This window comes from Colletotrichum higginsianum, chromosome 2, assembly GCF_001672515.1.
Source record: "Colletotrichum higginsianum IMI 349063 chromosome 2, whole genome shotgun sequence".
Taxonomy (NCBI): Eukaryota; Fungi; Ascomycota; class Sordariomycetes; order Glomerellales; family Glomerellaceae; genus Colletotrichum; species Colletotrichum higginsianum.
In genome coordinates this window covers 2075368-2102848 of record NC_030955.1, presented here as the reverse complement: position 1 = coordinate 2102848, position 27481 = coordinate 2075368, and the positions used below count along the sequence as shown (strand labels likewise).

General features: G+C 55.1%; 8 protein-coding genes across 8 annotated transcripts; 5 read left to right on the top strand and 3 right to left on the bottom strand.

The window, feature by feature from the left end:
- Positions 1–715: 715 nt before the first annotated feature.
- Positions 716–1678, top strand: CH63R_02393 (TPR domain-containing protein; the record flags this gene model as incomplete). Its single annotated transcript, XM_018297368.1, has 2 exons — positions 716–1004; positions 1128–1678. The coding sequence occupies 2 exons, from the start codon at positions 716–718 to the stop codon at positions 1676–1678; spliced, it is 840 nt and encodes a 279-aa protein (XP_018162184.1).
- Positions 1679–3494: 1816 nt separating this feature from the next.
- On the top strand, positions 3495–5312 carry CH63R_02392 (uncharacterized protein; the record flags this gene model as incomplete). The annotated part of the gene is made up of 1 exon (XM_018297367.1): positions 3495–5312. The coding sequence occupies one exon, from the start codon at positions 3495–3497 to the stop codon at positions 5310–5312; it is 1818 nt and encodes a 605-aa protein (XP_018162183.1).
- Positions 5313–5736: 424 nt separating this feature from the next.
- On the top strand, positions 5737–6970 carry CH63R_02391 (RNA polymerase II elongator complex subunit; the record flags this gene model as incomplete). The annotated part of the gene is made up of 2 exons (XM_018297366.1): positions 5737–5742; positions 5810–6970. 2 exons carry the CDS (start codon positions 5737–5739, stop codon positions 6968–6970), a joined length of 1167 nt encoding a protein of 388 aa, XP_018162182.1.
- Positions 6971–7800: 830 nt separating this feature from the next.
- CH63R_02390 (uncharacterized protein) lies at positions 7801–8191 on the bottom strand (the record flags this gene model as incomplete). Its single annotated transcript, XM_018297365.1, has 3 exons — positions 7801–7863; positions 7907–8031; positions 8089–8191. 3 exons carry the CDS (start codon positions 8189–8191, stop codon positions 7801–7803), a joined length of 291 nt encoding a protein of 96 aa, XP_018162181.1.
- A 1368-nt stretch (positions 8192–9559) lies between these two features.
- CH63R_02389 (uncharacterized protein) lies at positions 9560–9815 on the bottom strand (the record flags this gene model as incomplete). Its single annotated transcript, XM_018297364.1, has 2 exons — positions 9560–9601; positions 9672–9815. 2 exons carry the CDS (start codon positions 9813–9815, stop codon positions 9560–9562), a joined length of 186 nt encoding a protein of 61 aa, XP_018162180.1.
- Positions 9816–12426: 2611 nt separating this feature from the next.
- CH63R_02388 (Ph-response regulator protein palh rim21) lies at positions 12427–14628 on the top strand (the record flags this gene model as incomplete). Its single annotated transcript, XM_018297363.1, has 1 exon — positions 12427–14628. One exon carries the CDS (start codon positions 12427–12429, stop codon positions 14626–14628), a length of 2202 nt encoding a protein of 733 aa, XP_018162179.1.
- Positions 14629–18728: 4100 nt separating this feature from the next.
- CH63R_02387 (TLC domain-containing protein) lies at positions 18729–20324 on the top strand (the record flags this gene model as incomplete). The annotated part of the gene is made up of 3 exons (XM_018297362.1): positions 18729–18941; positions 19068–19787; positions 19875–20324. The coding sequence occupies 3 exons, from the start codon at positions 18729–18731 to the stop codon at positions 20322–20324; spliced, it is 1383 nt and encodes a 460-aa protein (XP_018162178.1).
- A 2447-nt stretch (positions 20325–22771) lies between these two features.
- Positions 22772–25921, bottom strand: CH63R_02386 (ABC transporter; the record flags this gene model as incomplete). Its single annotated transcript, XM_018297361.1, has 3 exons — positions 22772–23201; positions 23265–25408; positions 25463–25921. The coding sequence occupies 3 exons, from the start codon at positions 25919–25921 to the stop codon at positions 22772–22774; spliced, it is 3033 nt and encodes a 1010-aa protein (XP_018162177.1).
- Between the last annotated feature and the right edge of the window lie 1560 nt (positions 25922–27481).

The window sequence follows — 27481 nt, the reverse complement described above, 5'->3', positions numbered from 1 at the left end:
AAGTAAGACCACAAAGATGCCCCGGCATACCACCGTGCTCTCAACCGGTAAACGAGCTTAAGCTCCTGTCCATATTCAATATGCGGCTTGAGAAGCACCATCGCGACAAGTACGTCCTCCTCCGAACCATAACCTTACCGTACAGAATCAACGTGTTCATGATGATCGTGGAGAGCGAGGAAGGAACAGCGGTTCTTCTCCAGCCTTACAACTAGCCCGACGAGACAGCGCTGCAAGTCAAGGACATGGTGCTGTAAGACAGCATATGTTTGTCAAGAATCCCGACTTCAATATGTTCAGCGATGACAGCTACAGCTTGCGAGTGGACCATGTCTGAGACTTCTGCCGGCTCTCCGAAGACGATGAGCTCATTCCACCGAAATGGGAACCAGCGCGCCATCGTGACCCCGACTCCGGGGGCCTCCCCATGCGCGGAAACGAAGCCATTGCGGCAAGTAATTGGGGAAAGAGCCGTAAAGCTGTTAGTAGTCCTAGACGCAGACACATTCCCAGGCCTGAAGAGACTTTGTTACTAAATTTTCAAAACTAAGCTGAGGCAATGTCCGTTGCTAAGACCTCCGAGCATGAGCGAGCGGCTCTTCTTTACCGCTCGATGGCCAACCCGCGACCCCAACGCCCCAAGAAGGCGCTACTTGATGCCATACGCGCCCGCAACAATGGCACCTCAACCTAGAAGGGTTTGTTCCGGGAAACCATGGCTTACTACGCACTGGAGCAGTTCAGCCTCTGCGCCGAGAGGCTGCAGCAAGCCCTTGCCTTGAATCCTGGCAACAAGGACACGGAGAAGGACCTTGAGCGAACGACTCGCAAATACATGCAGGGCAAGCTGTTCTATGATCAGCAGCAGCAGGAGGAGACGAGCTACACCACCTGCGGCATCTGGGCCACAGCGTCTTTCGTCAATTGTTCCTGTCTCCGAAACCGTCACCGCTCTTGTATTGGCGACATGTTGATTGTGCGAGCCGGCAGAGACCTCGGTGCCAGTACGGAGTTGGTTTTCAGCTACGTGCTGCTCGAGGAGACACTGCGCTATAAAGAAACTCAGAAGTCCCTGAGCTACTGGGAACCCATCTAACGCTGCGAGTTGCGCGAGAAGAAGAAGGCAGTCCTGAAGCAGACATTCCAAAAACGCCAGGACCTTATCCAGGAGGTTTATCCCGCTGTGGCCACTTCCGTAACCAAGGCCCATGAGACCACCATTCTCAAGATGCTCTCAAAACTGGAGGACACCTACGCTAACGGCAATGTCACGCAGGTTTTGACGGTCTCGGAAATTTACCAAGCGCTGAGCAAGAGACACGTGGTTAAGGGCAAAGCCATGAATAGTCTTGAGTTGGCGATTAAGGGTCTCGTCGAGGCGCTCGACTTCGACATTTTTGCGTCTCCTCCCAACAAGTCATCCGGGATACCGGTGCTGGAGATCAAGAAATGGGATCATGTGAACGAGTCCCGTCTCATAGTCTTCCTCGCGATGTATGCCGATTACTTGAAGGTCGCGCCCAGGTTGTGCGAGGCAGTAAGGGGTTGTACCGAGACCTCGTACCTCATGCTTTGCGGGGAGAAGGAAACATTCGGCCAGTTAGAGTACTTGAAGCAGGCAGCAAGTCTGAGAAGGAGCCACGAAAGGAGAGGGGGAGAGAGGTTGCCTGATCTCTAGTAGCATAGGCCTTTAGTGCGAATAACAACCTTCGGAGTAATCGTGCGACTCCCATGCCGTGTGAAATCACTCTCCCGTGCTTAATATCTCGTTCATTGGAGTATCGATACGTCACATTGTCTTGCAACGGTGACTCCTCAGCTCGCCTAGTTGTGCACTGGTGTTTGCTTCTTCCGCGCGGGGGGAGGGGAGGAGGGGCTGAGACATTACACATGCTACGACCCAAGTACATGACTTTTTATCCTGCGATGTTTATCGTGTGCATTCGGGCTTCTGTTTCAAAGGCCGAGTCACAAGTTCGAACTTATCCACTTCGGCGCTGGCGCATGAGGACAGTCTTGGATGTTAGATTCCTTCCATCAAAGTCAACCAACTCGTGAAAGCTGGGCTTCGAGCAGATTTGCTTTTGCAAGATTCTCGTCCCGTGCGGTTCCTCGCTGCATCTTCGGCTAAAGAAGGTCTATGCTACGGTGTAAAGGGATCATCGGGAGATGTTCTAAACCAGATGTACCTCAGTAAGGATGTCTGCCTGTTGTCAGGTCGTCGCGACCATTCCTTTCCCGTAACAAGCTGCTCAACACGGGCGACTCCTTTGGTAACCTAGTGTTTTGTGTTTCAGCCAGGGCGAGAGTTTGTGGAATGGCCATCCGCTCCAAAGACGCTCAACCACGAAAGCTTGGCAGGGAGCCAGCGAGGTCGAGATGTATGAGGCTGCGATAGTGAGGGGAAGGCGGGGAGAGAGAAGGCGGACAACAACAACATAGATCAGGTCGCATGATGTGTTATAAGACGAGAACATCCCGCACCTGGATCAGAAGTAGTGTGTCTCCCTCTCGAAGCCCTTCACCTTGTGTCATTTACCAAAAATAACCATTACGAGATCTCGGCCTCAGCAGTTGACCTGACAAAGCGTCCTGGTGTAAATCGGGTGGCCAGTCCTCCCTCTTGTGGTGAGCCCCCCACGGCCCATTCGATTTCAAACCTGGCACGTCGACATCTAAATGCTCCTTTAGCGCCTCGAGTCCCACTTTCACATTCGCTTGGAGTGAGAATGACGCTCGATTCTGAGTGTATCGTCAAGAACTTTGCTGGCGAGGATACTGAACCGGAACCACAGCCTCCAGCACCACCACTCGACCCATGTAAGTCTCAACTTCCGATCCCTCTTACTTAGTTAAAGTCGACGTCGAGCATCCCCAATATTTTTGCTCCCAGCACAATGTATCATCTTACACACAACCCACGCTGCGTGAAACATGAAAGAATGCCTCTAACTCTCTGATTCGATAGTTTGGGGTTCCTCAGCAGTTGCGCGCTGACGCGCACGCGGTTGCTTGCAATTATGACCGTGTTTGAGATGGATGAGTTATCTGTGACGACGTAAACGAAGTAAGACAGCAGATTGGCGGAGCCAATACTTAGTCCATGTATGCCTTTTTAATATATGTTTCTGCTCCCTGGTCGATGACTCGTTATCTACCGACTTGCCTGTACATGATGAGAAGCATAATTGAAGAAGCCTGGTGATGTCTTCACAGTGATAGGTAGCAGTGTCTGAAAAGATAGGTAGAAGTCTCGTTACACAGAAGGCATAATGATCTGTCATACCCCCCCCAAGAAACTTTGGACCTTTGATAACGTCTTTCAATTTGGGTGGTAAAGCGCTGGGAATAAGGTTTTGTGCCTACAAGGGCCCCTAGGTGAGTGCTTACCCACCTAGGTGGGGATCCACTTTGGCTTTAATGGGCACCCGCAGGCACATTTCCGATCGCGTCGTCCAAGCCCACTCCATACGCGTCAAACCCCACGTCTCGCGATGGAGCTCTGGTCCGATATGTCCGCTGTATCGTCACCAGCTTCGTTTCAAACCGCACTTCAGTCGCCCGATGCCGCCGACACAAAGAACACGCCCGCGACTCCCGCAAAAAGCAAACCTATGTATTCCCTTGCGGACCAGCTCCCCCGCGAGCTCAAGGAGCACTGCCAGATCTACCTAGAGGAGCATCTATGTAAGTTTGACTGCAGCACCCGGCCCATGATTATCGCCCCCTCCGCTGACAGGCATCTAGATAATGGCGCGCTCGGCCTCTTCAACAGCCTCCTCACCTCAGGCTACTCACGAAAGGAAAAAACCACCAAGAAGCCCATCTATGTCCCGCCTTCAACCCACCTCGGCCTCCTCAACACGCTGGCCATCCACCCGAGCCACACCACCCGAGCCGCCGGCTCCGACCGTCTCGAGGTAGGGTCGCAGGCGCTCGACTACCTGCGCAACCTGCTGGCCATCGTCGGCCCTATCAACGCCGGGCTCAAGGACGCATTCCGGTTTCACGGAGTGCAATATGGTCGCCGAAGCCGATACCACGACGAAGACGACGACGATTTCGACGGAGACCAGATATCCAACAATAAACTTGCCAGCGAGGACAGCATATGGCAGCGCGCCCAGGATTTCTGGGCTGTTGTGGGATGGGCCTTCAACTGCAGTAGGATACATTCTCACCGCTGGCGCTTCTGGAAGGTGTGGTTGGAGTTCATGCTGGATGTTCTCGAGGCCGACCTCAGCGAACGAAAGCGCATGGATGAGGACGCGCTGGCCTCTCCGCAGGCTCTGCAGCGCTGGGACAGCACACGAGGGTCTATCCTCGTCATGTACATCCAGCAGAAAGCCGAATCTGGCAGGGGCGCTCTGAGGATGATCCTACAGGCCATGTTTGCTGATGGCTCCAGTTCGTCCATGGCCAAGTTCTCGGAGGTATTTAACAAAGAGACAAAGGGACTCGCGAGCGACGACAAGAAGCGGAAGCGGACAGCCATGTTCGACATCGACAACGGCCAGTTTGGCGACTACTTCCACGACCCAACGGACTCTGAGCCCTCGGACACGGGCACGCCAGGAACCCCGCACACGCCAGTGAAGAAGGCAGGCGATACGATTACGCCCCTGGCCGACTCTATCCCACTTCGTCTCCGGCTGATGGAACTCCTGTCCGAGGTTGCCTACGATCTCCCCGATATGTTCATGGACCACAACGAATATCTAATGGAGCTTTGCAGGCTGCTCAAGCAGCAACCTCTGTCGTTCTTCCACCAATTCATCAAGGACATGGGCGTCTACGTCCAGCGCTACGGGGGTGCATTCAAGGTCGACCTCCTGACCATCCAGTTAGACCAGCTGCTACCCAATGGATACTTGGATCCAAAAAAGGTCTGCAACGGTGAAGAGACTGGCGTCATAATCAATGCGGATGTTCTGGAGCTGTGCTACCTGGGTATGCATGCTAACACCATCGACCCGGACGATAACGCCAGGGTGGCGCTGATCCTCGAGAATCTCCTTCACACGCTGCCCGCAGAGGACGTCAGGAATGCCAGAGACCGGCTCCATAAAGCTGCGTCTCAAGGCATCGAGGCGCGCGAGGCGAAGGTCAAGGGTGCGAACAGGAGGAGCGCGACGACCCCGAATCGTCGAGGTCGTGGTAGGAAGGGCCCGAATGCGCGAGACTTGTATGCCAAGCAAATGATGGACCTGGCAGCGGAGCGCATATTGCTCTACATTGACATCGTGGCCGCGCATACGTCCAACGAGAATGGCGATGAAAACGAGGATGTGGATCAGAAGATGGGGCTGTGAAGAGAGAGGTGTTGTTGCCAAGAGCGACGTTGAGGGTTTGCATCTATTACACAGGGAGGATGTTCGGCGTTTGTAGGGAGCTACAAGATTTAAGATACCCACAACCAAAGTCATCAAGGTTCAGCATTTCTTTCTTTCTTTTGATAGTTTGCATGGTAACCAGCACTGTTTCCTTCTGCTTCGTTTAATAAGCATGTTTTGGGAATCAATCAAAGGGGTTGATTCCCTCAGCTTACTTACTCACTGTACACTTACACTTAACCACCTTGGTTCAACCATACAAAATCCCAATTGGGTAGGTGGGGTAGCTGATCGCAGCACGCGAAAAACGTCCCCTTCAAATAACCCCGCCAAAGTCTGTCACTCACCTTCCGCTCCATACCACAAGTCGTCCACGCATGACGAGCCAAAAGCCACAGACAAGATGCCGGTAAGCAAGCCGCAGTCTATAGTGTCGCAAAATCAGGCCCAGCTTGACCACTGACACCATGTGACAGTTAATCATAGTATCCGGCCTCCCGACCTCGGGCAAGACGCACCGCGCGAAACAGCTTCAAGCGCACCTCGCCGCCCGCATCGCCTCGGCCTCGGCCGCAACCACCACCTCCGCCCCGTCCTCCTCGACGACGTCCGCCGAGGGAGCCGCAGCGAGCACCGGCGGGAGACAGCCCTACAGGCTGCACTACATCTCGGACTCAACGCTCTCCATCCCGCGCGACGTCTACGACCTCGACCCGGAAAAGGTACGCGCGCACACGCGCTCGGCCAACGCCTCGGAAAAGGATGCCCGCGCCGCCGTCTACGGCGCCGTCAAGCGCGTGCTCTCGGACCGGGACATAGTTATCCTGGACGGGCTGAACTACATCAAGGGGTGGCGGTACCAGCTGCATTGCGAGGCCAAGGCTGTCCGAACGCCGAGCGTGGTGTTGCAAATTGGGTGCGGCGTAGAGAGGGCCAGGGGCATCAACGAGGAGAGGTTGAGGAGGAGGGCGGAAGCCTCTACAACTGCGACGACGACAACGACTACGCAGGCGGCAGAGAACGCCGAGAAGCCCGCGGGGAGCGACGACGACGACGACGACGACGACGCAAAGACGGACGCGGACGGAGAGGAACAGCCCTACGAGCCGGACAACTGGGAGAACCTCGTGTTCCGGTACGAGGAACCGAACCCGATGACGCGGTGGGACAGCCCGCTCTTCACACTCATCTGGGACGACGACGACGCGCAGGCTGCCCGGGTCTTTGACGACGTCTGGGACGCGGTCGCGGGGACGGGGCGCAAGGTCGTGAAGCCCAACCAGGCCACCGTCCAGCGCAGCCGCGACGCCGGCGGGGACTACCTATACGTGCTCGACCGCGAGACGCAGGACGTTGTGAGGCGCGTGCTCGAGGCGCAGGGCGACGGGGACGAGGGCGGCGGCGAGGTCGCCGTCTCCCGTGGAGCCGCGGGCCCCCAAGGAAAGGAGAAGGAGGAGCTGGTGGTCAGGCTCCCCGGGCGCAAGGTCGGGCTGCCGCAGCTGCAGAGGCTGAGGAGGGCCTTTGTCGGGCTGAACCGCGGAGGAATTGGGCTTGAGGGCGTGGGCAACTTCAGCGTGGAGAGGATGAGGGAGAGTTTCGTTGGGTACCTTAATGATACGTTTGACCAAGAGGGTTGACGTCGCAGCGACGCATCGGGAGACGCATCCGTAGAGTCTATACAATTGATACCCCCTCTCCTCCCCCTTCTTCTTCCTCTTCGAATGGTTCACAGTCACAAAAGGACCGCCCGTGAGGCTCTCACGAGGTCACGTCAAAAGCAAGGCGACTTTAAGTTACGGCATTTTTAACCTGTTTGGGGGTCGAAAACTCTACCAGCTGCCAAGGACTATTTTATGTTGATCGTCCCGATGTCGATAAACGTTTGGATGGGCTATTAATACTCTTAACTTTGGCCAAGGTGGCTAGGCGGGAGACAGACAGTCTAAAAGCAGTCACTCTCGATTGCGATTGCACACTGGCACTCGTGACTTGAACGACATCATTTGGCGTCCCGACCGTCGCGGTTCAGTCATCTCAGAAGCACGAAAGACTCGGCTGATATTCCACAGGCACACACATACACACACACGCACTTGGTTGGAAACGTCGCATCCACGGCGGCAAGCGTCGACTGGCGCATTGGCAAGCCATCCGGGATCGAGATGTTGGCTGATACTGCTTACGCGGGCTAGACCATGAGCTCATCACACTGTGGAAAGAAGTGAAGTTCGAAAATGATACCAATCACTCGCAAAACGCATGCATGTGAGAGGAGGGGCATGTTTGGTGTGCCGCAATGTTGTCTCTACGAAAACCGGTATTTGTCTCTGTTCGGGCGGGATCGCTGGTTCTCCAAGACCAAATCAGGAGATTCGTGCGTCACCCCCCCCTCCCTTCTCTTGACAGACACAGGTTGACGATTTGAGCGAGGGTCGACCGCACTCGATCTGGGAAACATGCAGGCTGGCTAAAGTGTCCCCCGCGTAATCCCAAAAGGCCGGCCAAGGCGATTTAAAGCTCCTAGAAGAGTCTGGGACGTGTTGGCGCGGCTCCTGATTTGGCCTACTTCATACCTTGGTAATGGTGTTGAATGGCCGACAGAGATCTGAGCGGGTTTTCTGCGAGCCTGTCAATCGCCAAGAGTTACATCCTGCCCAAATCTCAGTTGAGCCAAACAAGTATCGGGATGACTTGGCGGCTCTTAGCAACACAAGACATCAACCCGGGTTCCCCAATGGGCGCCGATGCGGCTCACCAAGAGGACAACACAGTACTGGACCTGCGACGTGTTGGAATCCGTTCCAGGTTTGGGACGACTGAGACGAGCGAAACAGCGCAGCTACGCGCCGCAGCTTCATCTGGTTTTTGGCGTGCAGCCTGGAAAGTGGAGCGCCAGGTAGGGAGGCCCTCAAGATGCGACGGGGAGACTTGACTAGACGGTTTCTTCGAGAACAGCAAGCTTCATTGCGCCCTAGATAGATTTCAAGTTGTTTGAGGCTTGATTCTCGACATAGGGTGGAAGCATGTCGCGAGAGTTGATCGGGCAAAGTGCACTGGCACGGTTATCTGGAACGGCCAGCACCGGCCACTAAGTGAGTTCGAGACGGCGCTGGTGGCCGTTTACTGGCCAGTGCAGATGTGTTGGTCGAGAATTGAGTCGTGAGTGTCGCGTGTCGGGATTCGCTGCTGGCTGCCGCGTACGGCCTTAACTCCGCCAGCCTTTCTCCGCCCTCACACCGAGTCGGGCACCGCTCAAGACGGCACGGGTTATGTGTCATTGTGAGAGGTGACACAACACAGGGTCCCTGAGCACGAATCTCAAGAGACTCAATTGATGGCAAAATCCGGGCGGGCAAAGTATCAAATGAAACCGTCCGCATCCGCTGGGGAAACATCAGTAGGAAAAGATGGTAGCAGGATGGACTGGCCCAAGTGCTCCTGTCACGTTGTGAGGTGAAAGCTGAGGCAGACACAGTTCGTCTAGGGCGAAGGCAGATAGTTCGACAGTTGGACGGGAGGGTCAGGATGGATAACAACGCCGTCGTGCCCCTCGCCAGCTGCAGCAGGCCGAGCCAGCCAAAGAAACGGACAGTGGACGGGAAGGGAGGGAGGGACGATGAAAGACGGCAAGGCAAATCGCCAAGCCTTTGGCCGACCACGAGTGATAAGCTTTGCCAAGAGGGAACAGAGCCAAGACGGGCAGGTGTGGGAAGGACGGGGACTTGGGTCTGGGGGGGAAGAAGCACGAAGAACGGGGGGAGAAGGGGAAAGGAGAGAAAGCTCAAGCCACCTACCAAATCCCGCAAGCCGTGTGCCCGTCTATTCGTGATTACTCGTTCTTGCCCAGCTGTGACTCTAGTTGAAGCCGGTTGGAGGGAATGTACTAAGGGAGACAGGGAAGAGCGATCGATTCTGGCACGCTGCGATTGGACGAAACCCGGCCAGTGTGATAAAAACAGGCACATCCAAATCAACATCAAGCACACCATCACAACGCCCAGGCATTGAGGTGTCCAGTCCCATTCATCCTCTTGCAACCCTACAGAGTACATATTACAGCTGTTGTCCGTGGGGCTGGATGCAGCCCACGGAAATCCGAACTGAATCATTGGCCGAGGCCGAAATAGAGAAGGGGAGAGAGAGCCAACATTCAGGTTTTGAACCCCCCCCGATGTCACCTGCCTACCTCTCTTCTCCTCTCCCGGCCCCAAGCGAGTTGGTGTGCGTTATACTTCTTCGACAGGGCATGGCGGCGACGCTGGGGAAGTCTGCAACAGCGTAGGCCAAGTCGGCATCGAATTAAAACCCAGCTCAATCTTACGGAAGCCGTCCACATACTGTCCCACGAACGACATTTGCAGCAGAGGCCATGTCCAACCACCCCTGTGTCGATGAAGTTTTGCCGTTGGTCTGAGCTTGTGTTCTTCTTCTCCTATTTTGCGGACTGTAATGATGCGCAAATCGCCGAGAGGAGAAGATCATGCAATTCGAGCGACTCATATCCCCTGGTCGCTCTCTCGATGAGCATTCGCCTATTTGGACACTGGTTCAGAGCCATGGGTTGCAGGTGACCCGCCCAATGTGCTTCCCCATTGGACACTGCACGGTGCGCATATGGGCTCGAAGGGGGGGTGGCCTAGAAAGGAACGTCGTGCTCGAGATCCCTGACACAGTGCCGAATCCTGCGAGGGATGGGTCACTCCATCATTTCCTCTTCCAGCTCAGTGGCCGTCCAAGCGAGGCAGGGCAAGTGGTGGGCTTATTTCGCAGTGGACTCACGCTACGACTCTTTGCTTCACCTTCTTCCACCGTCCTTTGTCATCCGCCCACAAAAACGTGCAGCCCGAGGAAGGGGTATAGCACACACACACTTTGGTATTAGTTCTGCTGACAGCGCCACGCCATCTAACTGGATCTGTATCTACTGTGCCTATCTGTAGTCTACCTGTACTCTGCAGATTTATCGGTACAAAGTACAGATTACAGGGAAACGAGATCGAGTCCGTGTCGCCACCACATAATATTCAAGCCCTCGTTCTCGACATTTTACTTTCAATGCTTCCACACCATTTGCAGCGTCTTCTCATCGCATCGGGAGGAGAAAGCACCGAGGAAGGCTTCCCATGTTTTAAAATGCCAAGACAAAAAGCTGCGAAGCCCAAGGGAAGGCCGGCGACCATCTGGAATCCAACATTGATCAGCACAGCTGCCCGTCTCCGTCTCAGGGTGTGTCCCTCGAGGCGGAGAGGCTTAGCCACCGTTTGGCCGTCCGCGAATGGCGAGCACGCCCTCTTTCGCGTGGTGGAGACACTGATGCACCCCGGCAAGTCTAGCGTCGGGCGGACGGTGTGTCTCACCAGGTAAAGTATCTGTACGTCCGGACGGATGCTTTCTTTTTTATTAGCTAAGCAGTCGGGATCCGTCAACTAGCTACGCTCCCCGTCATCGCCGGCCGCCTCTCTCTGTTTCAACGCAGGCCTGGAAAACGCTTGCTCGTTGGACAAGCTCGCATCTCTGGGCAAAAAACATGCGTTCAGAACCTCGCGGACATAGGAGGTATTTCGCGATGTCATACCTCGGGTTCTCCGTCTAACCGCACAATGCGCATGCGAACGACAGGTGACTTGACCGACGTGACAATTCATCAATTTCCCCCCTCCGTCTGATCTCGATGGCCGGGCTGCAGAGAGAGTTAAGCGGAGCCCTTGCCCGCCTATTTTGCTGCAATCTTCATGCGACGGGATTGGACTTCTCACACTTCTGTCTCTCCGAAAGCGTGTCAATTAATTTCTCGCAACCTTATCCCGGTATCAGATCTGCCCGCTCTGCTGCTTTATACTCTTTCTCGGTCACGCACGCAACGAAAAACCATGGTGGTTCGACTTTGGAAGCTGGAGTTATGGCCGGTCGACGATGCCTTGTCATTGTCACCTTGAAGAGGACGCTGAAACCCCTTTCACGCACGTCGTGCACAATACATGTATTGTGCAACGGCGAGGGACCCTTTTTCTTGAGATTTGTCGATCGCTCCTAGTCTTCTCTCCTCTCGGGTCTGCCAAGCTGTCAGTACACGATCGCACAGAGTCTGGAGAGCCGGTACCTCTGACTCGGTACTGTACAGTAGGGCGACTGTGCGCCCGAGATCAGAAATACTTGATCCCGCTCAACTCCGCAGTGGCAATTGAGGGTGAACCGTCTAAGTGGATACCGTATCAACACAGTGGTGACATCCTGGCTGGCACCAAGGGGAGGGGGGTGTTTCTAACATCCTGACCCATCTTTCACAGTGTGGTCAATTTTGTTCGCACTAGCACCGCCGTCCCCGGCACCCCCTTCAACGAGAGAGTGTTGCTGCCGTTCTCCCCCCTTCTCCCATAACCATCCGCTTCCCCCCGAACTGCTATCCAAAACACTTTCGAGACGGTCTCCGACTCCACCACGAGCAGCAGGAGCCTGATCTGGCCAGCACGAGTCCGACAAAGCGCAAACACAGCGCGCCATCTCCCCGTCCACATCGACTCATCAGGCCCCCGAAATAGCGCCTGGTCTCTTTTCTTCCCCCGGCCTCCCTTTTTTCGCTCCTCCTCCCCCCCAAACTCTTCCGTCCTCCTAATAATCTCTCGGCGCCCAGCCTGCGATCCCTCCCACAATCCCCCCACACGCAAGCCTTCTTGGAACCTATTCTCCTTTGCGGTCACTGACGACTTCTAACTTGACCCGGTTTATTAACACTTCAACTCTGACCTGCTGTCACTATTCTACTTACTCTTGGAAGCCTTTGAACAACCGATGCTTCGTCCACCGAACTACGCGTCAGTTCTCTAACAATTTTGTGCGCGAAATTGGAAAACGCCCGGACTCGTGTTCCTCAACTACCGCTGCAGCCATCCGTCCGACCGAGCCCCCGAATTCGCGTCCCTCGACGACAACAACCCGACGCCGCCGCCAATCGCCACTGCGAAACCACTGACGACTGCGACGTCTCTTCGATGGCGAGTGTTCGCGAATAGGAGGAAGCCTCTTCTGATCCTCACCTGCGGCTGGCCGCTCTGTTCCTCATCGACAAGCACCTCGACGAGTAGGCGCCGCGACCATGGGGAACGCAAACCCTCTCCCCGATCTGGGGGCTGCGGGAGCCGCCGCCGCCAAATTTGTTACCGCCGCACCCATCATTATCGCAAATAATGGTGTAAACTACGAAGAAACCGCGACCGGAGGCGCGGTGCAATACAAAGACTTCCGCGATCCCTTCTTCTCTCAATCCATCTTTCCCGTCTGCTACGCACTCGCCGCGACGACTGTGACGGCATACATGCTTGTTATTATGCTTTTCATCACGCCTCGATCCTTTCTCGACGGCGGAATTGTATATCTGGGTCGACGCGGGTTTACCGGTGGCGGAACGTCAAACGGAATTAGCATCGGAGGACGACCGTGGCTGCAGAAAGTGGCCGCCGTTACCGTTGCAATCTCACTCACGATAGCCAGCGCCGACACCTTCAAGGTGGCGGAGCAGCAGTACCAGTGGGCAATTCAGGACGCCCAAAAGATGCAATCGGAGGTCATGGATGGCACGGAACTGAAGGTCATTCGCCTGATTTCTGACACGTTTTTGTGGCTGGCGCAAGCCCAAACTCTCATCCGACTCTTCCCACGCCAGCGGGAAAAGGTTATTATCAAGTGGACTGCATTCGCGCTGATCACGCTGAACCTCATCTTCAGCGCCCTCAACAGCTTTCAGTTCCCCACCAGCGGAAGCAACGGCAACGCCCGTCCCCGAAGCTTCGTCAATGCCATCCCCGCTCTCAGCTACCTATTTCAACTCTCCCTCGGCCTTTTGTACGCCGCCTGGGTTATTTACTACTCCCTCATGAAGAAGCGATACGCGTTCTACCATCCGTTGATGAAGAACATGGTTCTGGTTTCCACCCTCTCCCTCTTCGCCATCCTCGTCCCAGTTGTCTTCTTCGTCCTGGACATGGCCAAGCCGGAATTCACGGGATGGGGAGACTACGTTCGTTGGGTTGGTGCCGCGGCCGCCAGCGTGGTGGTTTGGGAATGGGTGGAGAGAATCGAAGCGTTGGAGAGGGAAGAGAAGAAGGACGGTATTCTTGGCCGCGAAATATTTGACGGCGACGAAATGCTGGAAGTTTCTGCCTCGGAGTTTCCTTGGCTTAGAAGAAGGAAGAATCGGCATGGTGGCCGGGACGACGGTGGCCAAGATGGTCCCCAAGGTGGCGGAGCCGTCGCTCAAGGTTCTCCTTCTGGTGGCAGAGGCAACCTTTGGCCCGGCATGACACAAATCGCCTCCAGGTACCGTGTCAACCACGCCCAGGCCAATGCCGAACCGCACAACGCCCCGAATGGCCAAAGATCCATGGGCGGTCTGTTACGCCCGCCAGTGTGGCCTTCACGGCCCGCCCCCGCGGTAACTCCCGTGAGCCGAACCGACACAGCAAGCGCAGCGAGCACTGTGTATGCCGTCAGATACCAAATGCCGTCGGAAGCAACCTCGCGGACACCAGAGGTGGCGCCCCAGGATGTCCACCCGCCTCAACGCAACCCAGCAGCTGCCATTTCGAGGAGCGACTCGGCATTCTCAAGGAGCAAGTCAGTCGCTAGCGACGATGAACCCGCGATGGCGGCCCCCATCCCGAGACCAGCGACTCACAAGGCGGTTGAAATGGACACGGAAGCCCAGGAAGACATGGCCGCGAAGGGCAGGAATGGATGGAGATCGCTCATCGCCAACCCGCTCTTCCGGCGAACCGCTCGGGATCCACCCGCCGAAGTGATGGCTCATGCCGAGTCCAAGTCCGAAGCCCGTGGCGGTCACGATGATGCTGGAAGATGGGATCTCCGGGCCCGGTTGGAAGACTTCGCAGCGACACAAGCCGAGAAGATCAGAGAGAAGATGCGCCCCACTCCCGAGACGGACAGTCTACCAGTCACCGTCATCCCCGCGCCACCGAGGCAAGGGGCAGCATTGGCTCAACTGCTGGAAGAGGAGAGGGGCCAAGAGACCCCTGAGCGTGTGGCACTCACCAGAACTACTAGTGACGCGTCTGCCCTCTCCCCTCAGCCTGCCGGTGCACTCGGCCGGACAGCGAGTAACTTCTCCCATCTTTCACGCGGTGCGAGTCAACCTCCAGAAGCGGCAACGCTGCAGCTGAGCAGGCCGCCGCTCTGGCCCGGTGTACGACCTCAACAGCAGGAGTACGAGCCCCAGTCACCCAGCGCGCCTTCCCATGGCCGGCGGTTGGGAGATGACTCGGGCCCGCCAACTACTCCCTGAACGGGTCTGTGCAGTCGAAATGACGTTTCTGTGTCGAATTTTTTTCCAACGAAAAACAAAGCGTGGCGCTGTGGGCCCAATTTCTTCCTCTACGACTTCTGCATCGCGAGCAATCATGACGGCGCATCACTAAGGGGAAAACGGACGGCTCCGACAAGAGCCTTGTTTTGTTTTGTTTGGGAGTTTTACCATGTCAATTGTGTGGCGGGACGTCGATGTATATGGGGCGATTCTGAAGGGTGATGACGTTTTGCATGGTATGGTGGGGGTGGAAAACCAAAATCTTCTGCGAATTAATGAGAGGGACCGACGTTCGGCACCCATGTATATGTTTGGAACGAAGGGACAACGGCCTAGCCGGCGACGCAGGCTTAGATGGGCGTTTACTTGGCATTGATTTTCCATGGGGCAGTGGTCATCTTATGACCTGATCTTAGGCACTGGAGGGGAAGCAAGCCAATGCGCTCAGACACAAGAAGACCTCATGTGGGTGAGGACAGCCAAAGGAGGGGGGAACTGGGGTTGGAAGAGATACCAAGACGCTGTCGGAGAGGTGTGGGCTTGAACATGAGGTGGTGAGAGGAAGATTAAAGCGATATAGTTTCGCGAATGAATTCAAATCAGTTAACACAACAAAAACCCTGCCTGCCTCGTACTCGAGTGATTCCGTGGCCACGTCAGTTGCCCGTAGACGGGAGACAAACCCACGGGATGCCAAGATTCTCTGGCCTTCATATCGGCATTCTCCAGTCCATGACCCCGGCTCGCCCGCCTACCAGTCCGTCCCGGTCCCAGAGACTTCATCGGGCAGGGACAAAAGACGTGCTCGAAGCGGACCCGACACGGAGGGCCGCGTCAACCACCACCACACAGTCTTTCTCTTGACGACGACGGGCCCTCAAAGGGTTGCAAAGCGAGGCATTCATCACGGCTGGCGGGGCCTGGCGGGCACAACAGGAAGTGACGGTCAAGTGAGAATCAACTCCATATTCGGATCTTGACAGTCCACGGCATTAGCCTCCGGAATTTGGCACACCCCCAGGTGACGAAGCCCCTCCTGCTCTCCCAGAGAAAACCAAAAAGGATCGACTCAACTGATGTTCTAGGTCGTGAGAGTCAGAGGGGATTTGGGCCGGCTTGGAGTGGCCCGCAAGTGGCTTGGCGGAGACTTGTTTTCTCAAAGTCTTGAGACTGCAGTTTGGTGTCCCAGACAGTCGGTTCCTAGTCTGTTCCGTCCACATGCGCCCGTTTCTGTGAGCCTTCCGGTCTCCAGAGCAGTACACGGCTCCTCGTCAGGCCAAGGCTAGGTAGATCAGGAAACCCAGGGGCGTAGCAGGTGGCCGCCAACACAGGAACCGTTCCAGCGGTATCGACAAACCCGCGTGGCCGCGTTGTGTAAGCTTGGCGCTTGGCGACGCGTCGCTGTCGTGAAAAGCAAGCGGTGGAGAAATGCATATGCCGGGGCGCAGAAGGGCTGCCAAGTCTTGCTACGTGGTGGCTGATGGGCGTGACACGCAAGCGAGAGGAGTGCCGCTGAAGATAATACGAGAGAGATCCTTCTCTTCACAGTTGCATCATGACGTCACTGACGGACAAGAATTGATTGACGGATGGAGGAGCTGGGTCGTGTCTTCATTGAACCTCCGTAGTACCCGGGAGGCAAGAGCCACTAGAGCCATGAGATTTGCGGCGACCGCGGAGGAGGAAATGGGCAAGTTTGGCGAGTCGATAGCAGGAATCCGAGTGCTGCTGATGGCTGAGCCGAAATTCGGGAGGCAGCATGGCGCCACGCGACACGCAAACAGAGTCAATGGTCGCCCGACCAGTCCTGGGACAGCCGGATGAGAACAAGATGTTGGTTGTCTTGATTGATCCGGAAGTGCCGGCAGTGCCGGTGACGGCCCCGGATCTTCGGCGACGACAGGTGACAGACCTGAAAAGGGGCTAGCTATGTAGCATGTGCGAGATGGGTGGGTGGTGGGCGCGCGGGGCGATTAGGTACGATGCATTGGTTGGTGGGGTCGAGATCTGAGAGACAGGGTCTGTCTGAACGACCAACGCGAGCCAAACGGTCTTGATCGGCATTGATTTCTCGCCCTCACTGTCCCAATTGCGACTGGCTCATGCAGTGAAGCAGTAATTTCTGGAGGTGAAAACGATGACAACCTGGACTTCTGTTCCCGCCCAAGCAAAGTAACCCGGCACGAGAAAGGCGAAGCATCGGCGATGATAAAGCTGATGGTGTAACTGAGGCCGTCAAGGATGAGTGGGCCAGCCTGGCTAATGCTCGTTCACAGGCGACGACTTCTTTCGTGGTGCTGGGACGACCCACACATAACACGAAGCCTCCGCCGGGCTGAGTTTCGTTTGTCAAGACATCAACGATGTCTTTTTTGGTGAGATGGAAGTTTCCGCTAATGAAACGTCAAAGAGAGAGAGAGAGAGAGAGAGAGAGAGAGAGGCGCGACTCGACAAAGATGAAAGTCGCCGTCCATCTTCTTGCCCCACCCCTCCCCCTTTGTTTGTCACTCGCTGTCTACTGGGCGAGAACGGGCGGGGACGAAGAACGCAACAGAGGTAGATATGATAATGCATTGTGAACATTGTTTTGCAAGCATGTCATTTGCTCCCGCGTGTCTTTGTTCTCGGCATCGAGCTTGATGTACGACATCACAGTCCCGCAGAGGTGCAAGTTCCCATCTCGATGACGAGGTTGGCTTGACTCGTCCGCGCGAAGAGCTGCCAGCCCAGCTTCGCTGCGTCGTGATCCAAGGCACAACAAGTACAACACTGCAACCTGGCTTTGTAGATCTCAAGAGCGCAAGCCAGGGACAAACATCACTGCTGGCATGCCATCGAGATGCAGATGAACAGGGGAAGGGAATACTTGCTTCGCCATGCCGTTTGATACCCATCTCAAAAGGATGGCCCTGGTTCTGCTTTTGATGCCGTAGCAATTCACACGTGTGTGCACTTACCGTTGGGCGCATCCCTAAGTGTCTTGTGTCGACTGTTGTTGGCAAGGCTGGAGAGGGCGTATTGGTGAGGACGGAAATGGAGGGTAGCATACAGCGTCGGTTTGCTTGTGCTGCATGGCGTACCTACATCGTAGGTGTCGTGCATGGCAAGTAATGCCAGGGACGGATACAACGTCTCCTGCAGCGGGGTGCGCCAAATGCAAGATGAGGTAAGGTGACCCGGGCCTGGAACGAAAAGCAGGGGGTGATCACGGGTACGATGGAGCGCCCCGAGCAGTCCCACCCGGCAGATTAGGTACTGCGACCATTCACCACTTCCCGGCGCCCACCCCCCCGTCTTTCTACCTTGTTTAATTGGTCGATAGTTGTGCTCCCTGGTGCTCCCTGGTATCGTGGGTGTGTTTTTATTTTACTTTCTCATTCTCTCTTTTTCTTTTCACCCCTGTTGGCCTTCTTTTCCCTCGATAGCTTCTCACGATCTTGTTGCTGCTTCTGTTTGTTTCCCTCTTATTTGGCTCAATCTCATGATTCGTGACAGACGTGCGTTCGTTTGCTTGTTTCTGTCCCCCACCCCCTCTCCGTGTCTGATCCTTTCTGTTTGAACTGATCTGACCCCCAAGTCCTTTTCTCAGTCCCTCTGCTGCTCCGCTGCCGCTACTCCTACCTCTACTCCTACTCTTTGACCGTATTGCGGTCGAAAAGGGCAACTAAACGACTGGCCTCTCGGTCAGACGAATGCCCACGACGAAACACAGAAGACTCAGGGAACAACCTTGAGCTCGTCCCCGAGTTTGACCCATCAGCGGTGCGCTCGCACATGCACTTTGCCAGCTCCTCCTGCTCCACCGGCCCGCCGACCACGTTCGCCCTGTCTTTTTCCCTTCCAAACTTTCATGATCGACAACGCCCCCCTTCCCCTCTGACCTTCTCGACGTCTAATAAACCGAATTCCTCCCTTTCAACCCACGACTTCCTTGCCTGGTTTTCCTTCTCCGCACTTGCCGACAGCTTCCAAAGTCAAATTCGCCTTCTCTCTACTCCTCTGTGTCTGTTGGCCCTTACCCCAGCCGATCTCCTTTAAACGACCTGAGACGCCTGCAGTGGCAGCAAGCTTCTGTCATCATGGCCGATTCCGAACCATTCCCTCTTCTCAACACCTCCGTCGACCAATTGCACTCCGTCGTCGACCATTCCCCCAACACGTCTCGAACAACGACGACGACGACGACGACAACAAGACGACGAAAGTCTAGCGCACTTGGGCAAGATATCCGCGCCGGCGATACTGGTCCCGCGCTCGCAACCTACGGAGCTATCGACGGCCCCATCACGCCTGTAATAACCCCTCTCCCGTCCATCTCTACTCTCTAGGCGTAGCAAGCCTCATGCCTAGAGATGCAAACACCAAAGCCTCTATCGCTGTCCGTTCAGCAGAACTGACCCTTCGTCGCTCTATTGCAGACTGAATCTACCAAACGCCTCTCAAAACGCCGCCGTGCTCGCGGCGGCCTCTCTCGCATTCGTCAGGCCATGACTAGACACACGTACCTCGTGCCCGCCCTCATCGTCGCTATCACCGCCGCCCTTTATGCTGTCAAGCCCAACGATTCGAATCCCGTACATCGCTTCATCTTCCTCTCGTACCGCTTGCCGCCCGACCCTGCCAATCCTGGCGTCCCGGCTCAATATGGCAAAGGCCTCTGGGACATCGCCTTTGTGTCCTTTTACACGGTCGTCCTGACCTTTACTCGCGAATTTGTCATGCAGGAACTCTTACGACCATTGGCCCGTGCCGCTGGCATTCGATCCCGGGGCAAGCAGGCTCGCTTCATGGAGCAGATGTACACCGCCATCTACTTTGGATGCCTCGGTCCCGCTGGCTTATACGTAATGAGTAAGACGCCCGTCTGGTATTACAACACGCGTGGTATGTACGAGGACTTCCCGCACATGACCCACGAGGCCGGCTTCAAGTTCTACTATCTCTTCCAGGCGGCGTATTGGGCCCAGCAGGCAATCGTCTTGCTGCTGGGTATGGAGAAGCCCCGTAAGGACTTCAAGGAGCTGGTTGGCCATCATATTGTCAGTCTTGCCTTGATCGGCCTCAGCTACCGCTTCCACTTTACGTACATGGGATTAGCAGTATACTCGACACACGACATTAGCGATTTCTTCCTCGCAGTAAGTACATGCTTCTTTCCCTGGATCATCTGTTCATCGAGCAGCAACCGGCCAAGTAACGTCGAGGAAGGCTAACGGGTTTGAAAGACGTCCAAGGTTTTGAACTACATCGACTCGCCCATTGTTGGACCTTACTTTTTCCTCTTCATGTGTGTCTGGATTTACCTGCGCCATTTCATTAACCTCAAAATCATCCTCTCCCTCTTCACGGAGTACACCACTGTCGGACCTTTCGAGTTGAACTGGGCCACACAACAGTACAAGTGCACCCTTTCGCAGTACATCACTCTCGGTCTCCTCGCGTCCCTCCAAGCTTTGAACCTCTTTTGGCTGTTCTACATCTTTCGCATCGCGTACCGCTTCCTCCGCTACGACATTGCGGAAGACGACCGCAGCGACGCTGAAGCCACCGACGTCGATGACGAAACCGAGAAGAGGAGGAAGAAAGCCTTGGCCGACGACAAGAGCAATGGTCGCGCTTCCGGACGGAGCAGCAGTGCGCCCAGAGCCAGGCCTGCCAATGGTCATACGAAATAAGAACATGAATACGGAATTCCTGATCCGAGGTATCGAAACGAACCGGTATTGGTGTCCCCAGAGTTCACGAAGACATTCGCTTGCATCTTTGCTATCACAACTCGCGGCTATACACTGATACCCATAAAGATGAGAATCGAGGCATTCTGGGGGATGATTATTTGCCTCAACGGATATGTCCAAAGTTCCTGACCACAATTGTGTGGAATGGCTTAGCGGCTGTAGCATCGTATGATGCATTCAAATAGCGACACGCGAGGTGGTATCGAGCCGTCTCGCCAGACTGTCCTATTTATATACACAAAACGACGACGGTGCCCAGCACGCGCAGGCCATGAGTTATTGGTCCCAGAAAACCGAAGGCCCTGAATAGGTGCTCAATGGGTCACGCCGAGTCATCAAGAGGAAGCCAGATCAACATTGGCGAAGCACACGACATCAGACCTCTGTCATCATTGTCCGGCTACCGACGGGTACTCAAAAAACAGTCAGATTGCGTCGTCTGGTTGGTTGTGCGACATGCCGGTGGCTGAGGGACAGGGGCTAAGGACAGGGCGCTTGGTGGTGGTGGTGGTGGTGATGAGGGAAGTGGGAGGGATGAGTGAGGTGAATCAAGTGAGGCAAGTCTGTGTTCGTGAACATTGCCGGCGCACCCTCTTTCGCGACTTGACCAACCTACCCCCCACACCGCTTGAGCAAGGCCTCGCGCCCGCTCAGCTTCGCAACATGCACTCGCCCACGGTGGCTATCTCGGTCGCCATATCTTACACAACTCAGCCCCGTGGCCCCCTTTTTCCTGGATGTATCTTGGCAAAAGGGGACAAAATGTTGGTATGAAGGCCGCGGCAGGTTGAGGCAATACCCGCTTTGGCTCCTGAGGGTGCTTATTGACATGGAGACGGGTCAGATACAGGCATAGAAGATGAGGCGGATCAAGTTCAATAGAGAGGAAGTCGCACGTGTGTCTGGCTCTGTCTGGTCTCATTTATATTCATAAAAGGGGCCGGGGGTTGCCCTGGCTCCTGTCCGCCTAAATTTTGAACTTGGTTATCAGCTCAGAAGTAGATTATGTGCCGATGACGTGCGACCTAATCTCTGTGGCATTTTGCAATACCATATCAACTGTGATCACGGCTGGTAAATATACATTGTGAATCTGGATGCTGCACTAGAACCGTCAGCAGGTACAGTCAGCCGTCAGGAGATCTGACCAGGCGTAAGACCTAGCACGCAACACACACACAGCATGTCACACATCGAACACATAACAATGGATGTTCTGGGAGTGCCTTGAGCATTTGAGCAAACCGGATCTATGGCGTCACAAAGTCTTGCGCGCGATCACTACTGTCTATGGACCTTGAGTCTTGGGTTGTCGCAAGGCTATTCTCAGCCGCTGCCCCAATACTAATAACTAAAAGGAGAAGAGAGGTGGCATTATAACCAGCCACTATGGCCCTCTGGCATATTCCCATGTGCATTGTCCAGATAAGACAAAGGGAAAAGATGAAGGTGCGGAAAAAAAGAGAAAAGGGCCAAAGCAGGCTTTCTGATAGTTCACCTGTTGCACCCATCGTGTGGATGGCAAGGGATTTTTAAAAGCAACATTCATCAAAAATGCAAGTCCGCCGCCGCTCTACTGTTCCTCGTCCCAGAATGACCTTCCGAAACCCAGCCCCTCCAGCCTTCCAAGCCGAAGCAGGCCCAGACAAGTGATTTTGAGTCTCATCGAACGTGATGAATTCGGTCTCTGCGATGCAATGCAGAACAAGCTGCCCATGGTGGCAGGTGTCGATCTGTGATCGAAAGGTTGAGAGCTCATGATTAAAGGAGAAGTTCTTTCCCTCCTGTATGATGATGATGGTAATGAAGAAGAAAAGAATGCTCTGTCCATTCAAGAAAAAGACCAGTCGCATCCAGTTGTTGTACACACAGATTATGAAACGAAGGCTGGGTGGTTTGCAACCATATGAGGTAGGAAATGAGAGCGTGTCTGGTGGCAATAGTTGAGAAAAAGTGACTCTACTGGCCAACCAACCGAGCCAGGCCCAAAATACTAATTCTGAGGGCTGTCGTTTTTGTTGTACTTGTGAAAGTCCTTTCAGCTTTTTGGATCCCATAGCCAAAGGGTAAAGAAATGTGTATGTGTGTGAACTCCAAACTCCGAGTCGCCGGTTTGATGCAATCTTAAGCCGTTAATCCGTTGTACCTGGGTCATAAAAGGCGCGTGCCTCATTGTATTCGTAAAGGAAAATGTGCAGTCCGGCTGTAGGAAGCTGCAGATTAGGGGGGTTGTAGTCAATAAAGAGGGCATGTTTGGGTTTAGTGAACAAACATTGCCATCAGTAGCAGTGCTTGGTTGAGAGGGCTGAAGCCGTGTGCTGATGCTGTGTATCCAGGGGGCCGACAGTGTCCAGATGTCAGTCTTGTTCTATCCGTTGGAACAGCTAATGTCGACCAGAGCGACCAGAGCGACCAGAGCAGTCGGAATGGTCCGAATCGTTGTGGACACTGTGGATGGACTCTGCATCAGAGCTGCTGGAGGAGCTGGATGAATCCTCTCCGGTGGTGTTGGCCTTTGAGTTGTTCCCTGAGCTGCCGGGCAGGATCGTGGACGAATCAAGGCTAGTGTAGCCGTCCGAGTGCCCGTCCGTCTGCTTCTTGGAGACAATGTTCGCCTTTCTAAGGAGTTTCTGTGCCTTCCTACTAGCAGCACGGGCCTTCTCGGCGGCGCGTTCTGCCTGCACTTGTCTCTCCCACATTGAGGCGTACCGTCCGTTAGCAGCAACCAGTTGGTCATGAGTGCCCTTCTCAGCGATGGTGCCATTGTTAAGGACGATGATCTGGTCAGCATGCGTGATGGTGGAAAGTCGGTGCCTATAACCGTGTTAGACATTGTGACCTTCAAAACCGACAGCGCAGTGGGGTCAGAATACGTACGCAATGATGAGCAATGTCCGGCCCTGGCCGAGATGCCCCAGTCTGTCCTGGATCTGCTGCTCAGTATGCGCATCGAGAGCCGATGTGGCTTCGTCAAGCATGATGATCTTAGGGTTCTTGAGAATCGTCCGCGCAATCGCGACCCGTTGTCGCTCTCCACCGCTGAGCTTGAGACCACGCTCGCCGACCTTCGTGTTGTACTGATCCGGGAAGGACATGATTCGATCGTGAATGCTGGCGGCCCGGCAGGCTTCAAAGACTTCTTCGTCGGTAGCGGCTTGGTTGGCGTATCTGAGATTATACATCAGGGTATCGTTGAACATAGTGGTGTCCTGCGGAACAACTCCAATAAAACGCCGGACCGAATCGATAGTAAGGTCCTTGACGTCTTGGCCGTCGATCTCGATGCTGCCGGAGGAGGTATTGTAGTATCGAAACATCAGGCGGAAAACAGTCGACTTGCCACCGCCGGATTCGCCCACAAACGCCGTTGTGGTACCGGGCTTGCATTCAAAGTCGAGATCCTTGAGTGCCTTATTCTTCGGGTCGTAGTTGAACGCAACCTTGTTCCATCGGATGTTGCCATGGCATTCCGACAAGGGTCTGGCTCCCGACGCGTCAACCACGGTGGGTCTAACCTTGAACAGCTCCAAAAGGCGTTCGCCCGAGATCATTGCCTGTTGGATGGTCCGGTAGAAGGACCCGAAGATGTTAAGAGGCGTCTGCAACTGGTTGAGAAGCGTCATGAGGGTCAGGAAACGGCCGACATCCATGTCGCCACGTGTCACCTGGTAGGCCCCAAAAATCATAACCACGCTGAATCCGACCATGAAGACGAAGGCCTGGATAACGTTCATCCGGTTCGCCCCCCAAGTGACCTGCTTTTCGGCGTCCTGGTAGGCTTGAATCGCGTTCCGATAGCGCTTAAACTCCCATTCCTCGGCGTTGAAGTACTTGACCGTCTCGTAGCTAGTGATCGAGTCGTTCTTCACTGCTTCTTCCTCTCTGTCGGCGTTGCTCATAGTTCGTCGCTGATCTGCCCTGGTTTGTGCCATGCGAATGGTCAGGAACAAATACCAGAATGTCAAACAACTGACGATGGCTCCGTAGGTTGCGTCGAAAAAGTAGCAAAAGAAGCAAACGGCGAAGACAAGATCGATAATCATGGGTAAGACCGAGAACGTCGCCTGCTCGAGGAAGGAATTGATCGATGCGCCTTTATTCAAGGCAGAGAGGACTTCTCCGGTTCGCTTCCCCAGATGGAAATCCAGGCTGAGGGAGTGGACGTGCTCAAAGGCTGCTGACGTTAGAGCTCTATAAGAGTTTTGTGAAATTGGCACCCATAGGATGGCACGGAACGCATCAAGAAGCATGCCCGTCCCCTGCAGTAGCCGAAGAAAGATGAGGAGGGCAAGAGCAGCCCAGGGGGCTTGTTGGAGAGTCAACTCCCTAGTCAGCCAACCAACAACCAGTGGGACGAGGACGTTGACGGCACGTTGCGTGAGTAAGAGGACCACGCAGATGGCGAAGAGTAACTGCAGGTGCGGCGATCCCTTGGGCCATTGGTACTCGAAAAAGACCTGGTAGCTCCGGACATACTCCCACCAGCTCTTGTGGGGTGCTTTGTCGGGTCGATAGAAGCCGGGTTCTTTGCAGTCCTTAGCTACGGCGGTACCCTCGGCTGCGCCATTAGTGTTGCCGACAGTGCTCCCGTTTCGCGAGGTTCGAACCGATCGCCCGTTCTGACTGCTGTACGACATCCGGTGGCCATTAAGCAAAGGCGTCGTCTCCTCCGCACGTTGCGATGAGTGCTGTTCCTCGAACTTGTCTTCCATTTGCTGGGGTTTTCGGAACCAAGCCGCGACATAAATGCCAACGAGGAGCATCATCAAAACGATGCGAACGGCGCCGAGGATGATATCTGCCACGGCCCACTTGGAAATGTGCGGCTGTGGTGACTCGACCCGAGACGTCTTGGGGGCTTTAGGGTTCGTGACCTCGAGAATGGTGCAGATGCAGATGATCAGCTCGCCAATGAGAGCAAGAGACCAGGTGACGAAGTGAGCTATTGTCGGGGCTTCGTGCCATTCGATGAGCGTGGTGAGGAGGTAGAGATACAAGTTTGGCGATGCAATGAGGTAGACCTGTTTCCAATTAGCCAAAGTTTCGGGGACGGATGGGCGTTAGGCATGGCGTACGATCATAGAGCGCGAATCCTTAGCACCCTGAACGGCTCCTTCCAGCTCCTTCATTACATAGCTGAAGTGAGCAATGGCATTGGAGACGAACGTGAGGAACACGGCGGCGGAGATCCACGTGAGCCATGTCCTGGAGGTCGGGGACAGAATGGCACCGAATCTTTTGCGTTCGGGGTCGTTCTCGCCACGGCGCTTCTTCTTCTTCGAAACGGGCAGCCGTTTGCCGCCCGGGCCCTGAGCGTCTGCGCTGGCCTCATCTTCTTCTTTGGGCGCCGTCACGATGCTGTAGGTAGCGGCCGAGACGATGAACACCAACAGCAAGACCAGCGGATAGTAGCAGAGTGTTTCGTCGAGGAGGAAACAGGAGAAGGCGTCGTATTCGTTGCAGGTCAAGTTGGCTTTCGGGCTCGTGCTGTTGTCGAGCCGCATCGGCAGCGGCGGCTTCTCGACACCAGCCATGGTGTGTGAGGACTGTGAGGGAGAAGAAAATAGATGTCAGAAACAACAAGTGAAGGAAAGATATCCCCCCTGTACGGGAAAGGGAAAAGGGAAGGGGGGAACGGAAAGAGAGGGAAAGGACGAAGAGGACTTACAATTCGTGATCCGGGGGCGAGTAGGATATTGATTTCACACCATTGCCAGATATGCCACTTGCGCGTTGTAGACGCAGGTCGGCGTGGTTTCCCGTGGCGAGTTGGAGGCCCGGTACGGATACCTCTGTAAGTAAGTCGCAAGGGAAGTGGGAGTCCACAGGAGCGACGCAAAGAGACACGAGATCTCGTTTCGGGCCCAAGCAAGATGTTCTTGCAAGGCACAAGCGACCGACTGGAGACGCGAGTGGCCTGGCAGGCAATTATCCGCCCGTCTGAAAGGTTCTGGGTCTTGCTCTGGGTGCAGGTGGTGCAGGTGGTACCGGGGGGTAGGTAGGGGTCGGGAGCGCTGAGACCGGGGGGTGTCGTGCAAATGCCAAAGGGTGCGTTCCCAAAGGCTCGTGGTGCCGGGGGGGTGCAGGTCGAACCCACAGGACCACAGGGCGGTACAGAGGGGCCCTTCAGTTGGAGTAGTGGTGGGGTCGGTCGCCTGACTTGCTCCAGTGGCGAAAAGCCACTCCGAAGTCCCTGGTAGTCGAGTCAAGACTTGTCAGATACTCGGTGGCCGAGGACCGGTGGGGCGGGCTTTTTCTGGCAAGGTGGGCTCGAATGCAAAGCAGAGGCAGGCTGTGCCCCGATCTGAGAGGCAAGAAAGGCGCGGCCCCTTCCTTGGAAACTGAGGGGAGTTGGACCAGTGGGAGCTGAATTCTGGATACCTCGACTGGGTGGGCTCGACTTGGGTTTGCCGCAACAGAGCGAGAGTGAGACCTTGGACGGAGGAAACCAAGGAACGGGAAGCTTGTGACTGGGAAAGAGTAGGTACCAGGTAGCAAGAGGCCTCGGGTTGAAAGTCAGGGGAAGGGGCGTGGCGCTGGAGAGGTATCCGCCAAGTATATTTGTGAGGTGAGAGCGATGTACGTAGTATCCGGAGCAGGTAGTATGGACGATGGGGGACGGCAACAGCTGCTTAGTTGCTGAGCTGAGCCTGCCGACAGCCGGGGTTAGTACCGAGCCTTTCCACTGTGTTTTCCCCCCGCCTAAAGAACGAGCGACGATGAAATCTCCAAGCGCGTCAGTGTGGTGAGAGAAGAGGCGGATCAGATGAAAAAAGAAAAGGAAGGCAACGGGGAAAGAAGACGAGAATGAGAAGGAACCCCTATAGGTCTTGGGGTGCGTATGGCAAGACGAAGCGCAATCGTCAAACGATGTCTCTGGAGGGGGGGGAAGGTTGGGATAGTGAAGATGATGATGGTTATTGGAGGGAAGAAAGGTGAAGTGGTGGGTGGAAGGGATGATGGCAGGAAGGAGCCTGGAAGCAGAAGCAGGTACAGCGTACAGCACCAGCTGCATACCTACCACACAGGCAGGCACGGATCGCCCAAAAGGGTAAGTACGGTCTAGGTCTATTGCCACAAGCAGCCGTAGCGTA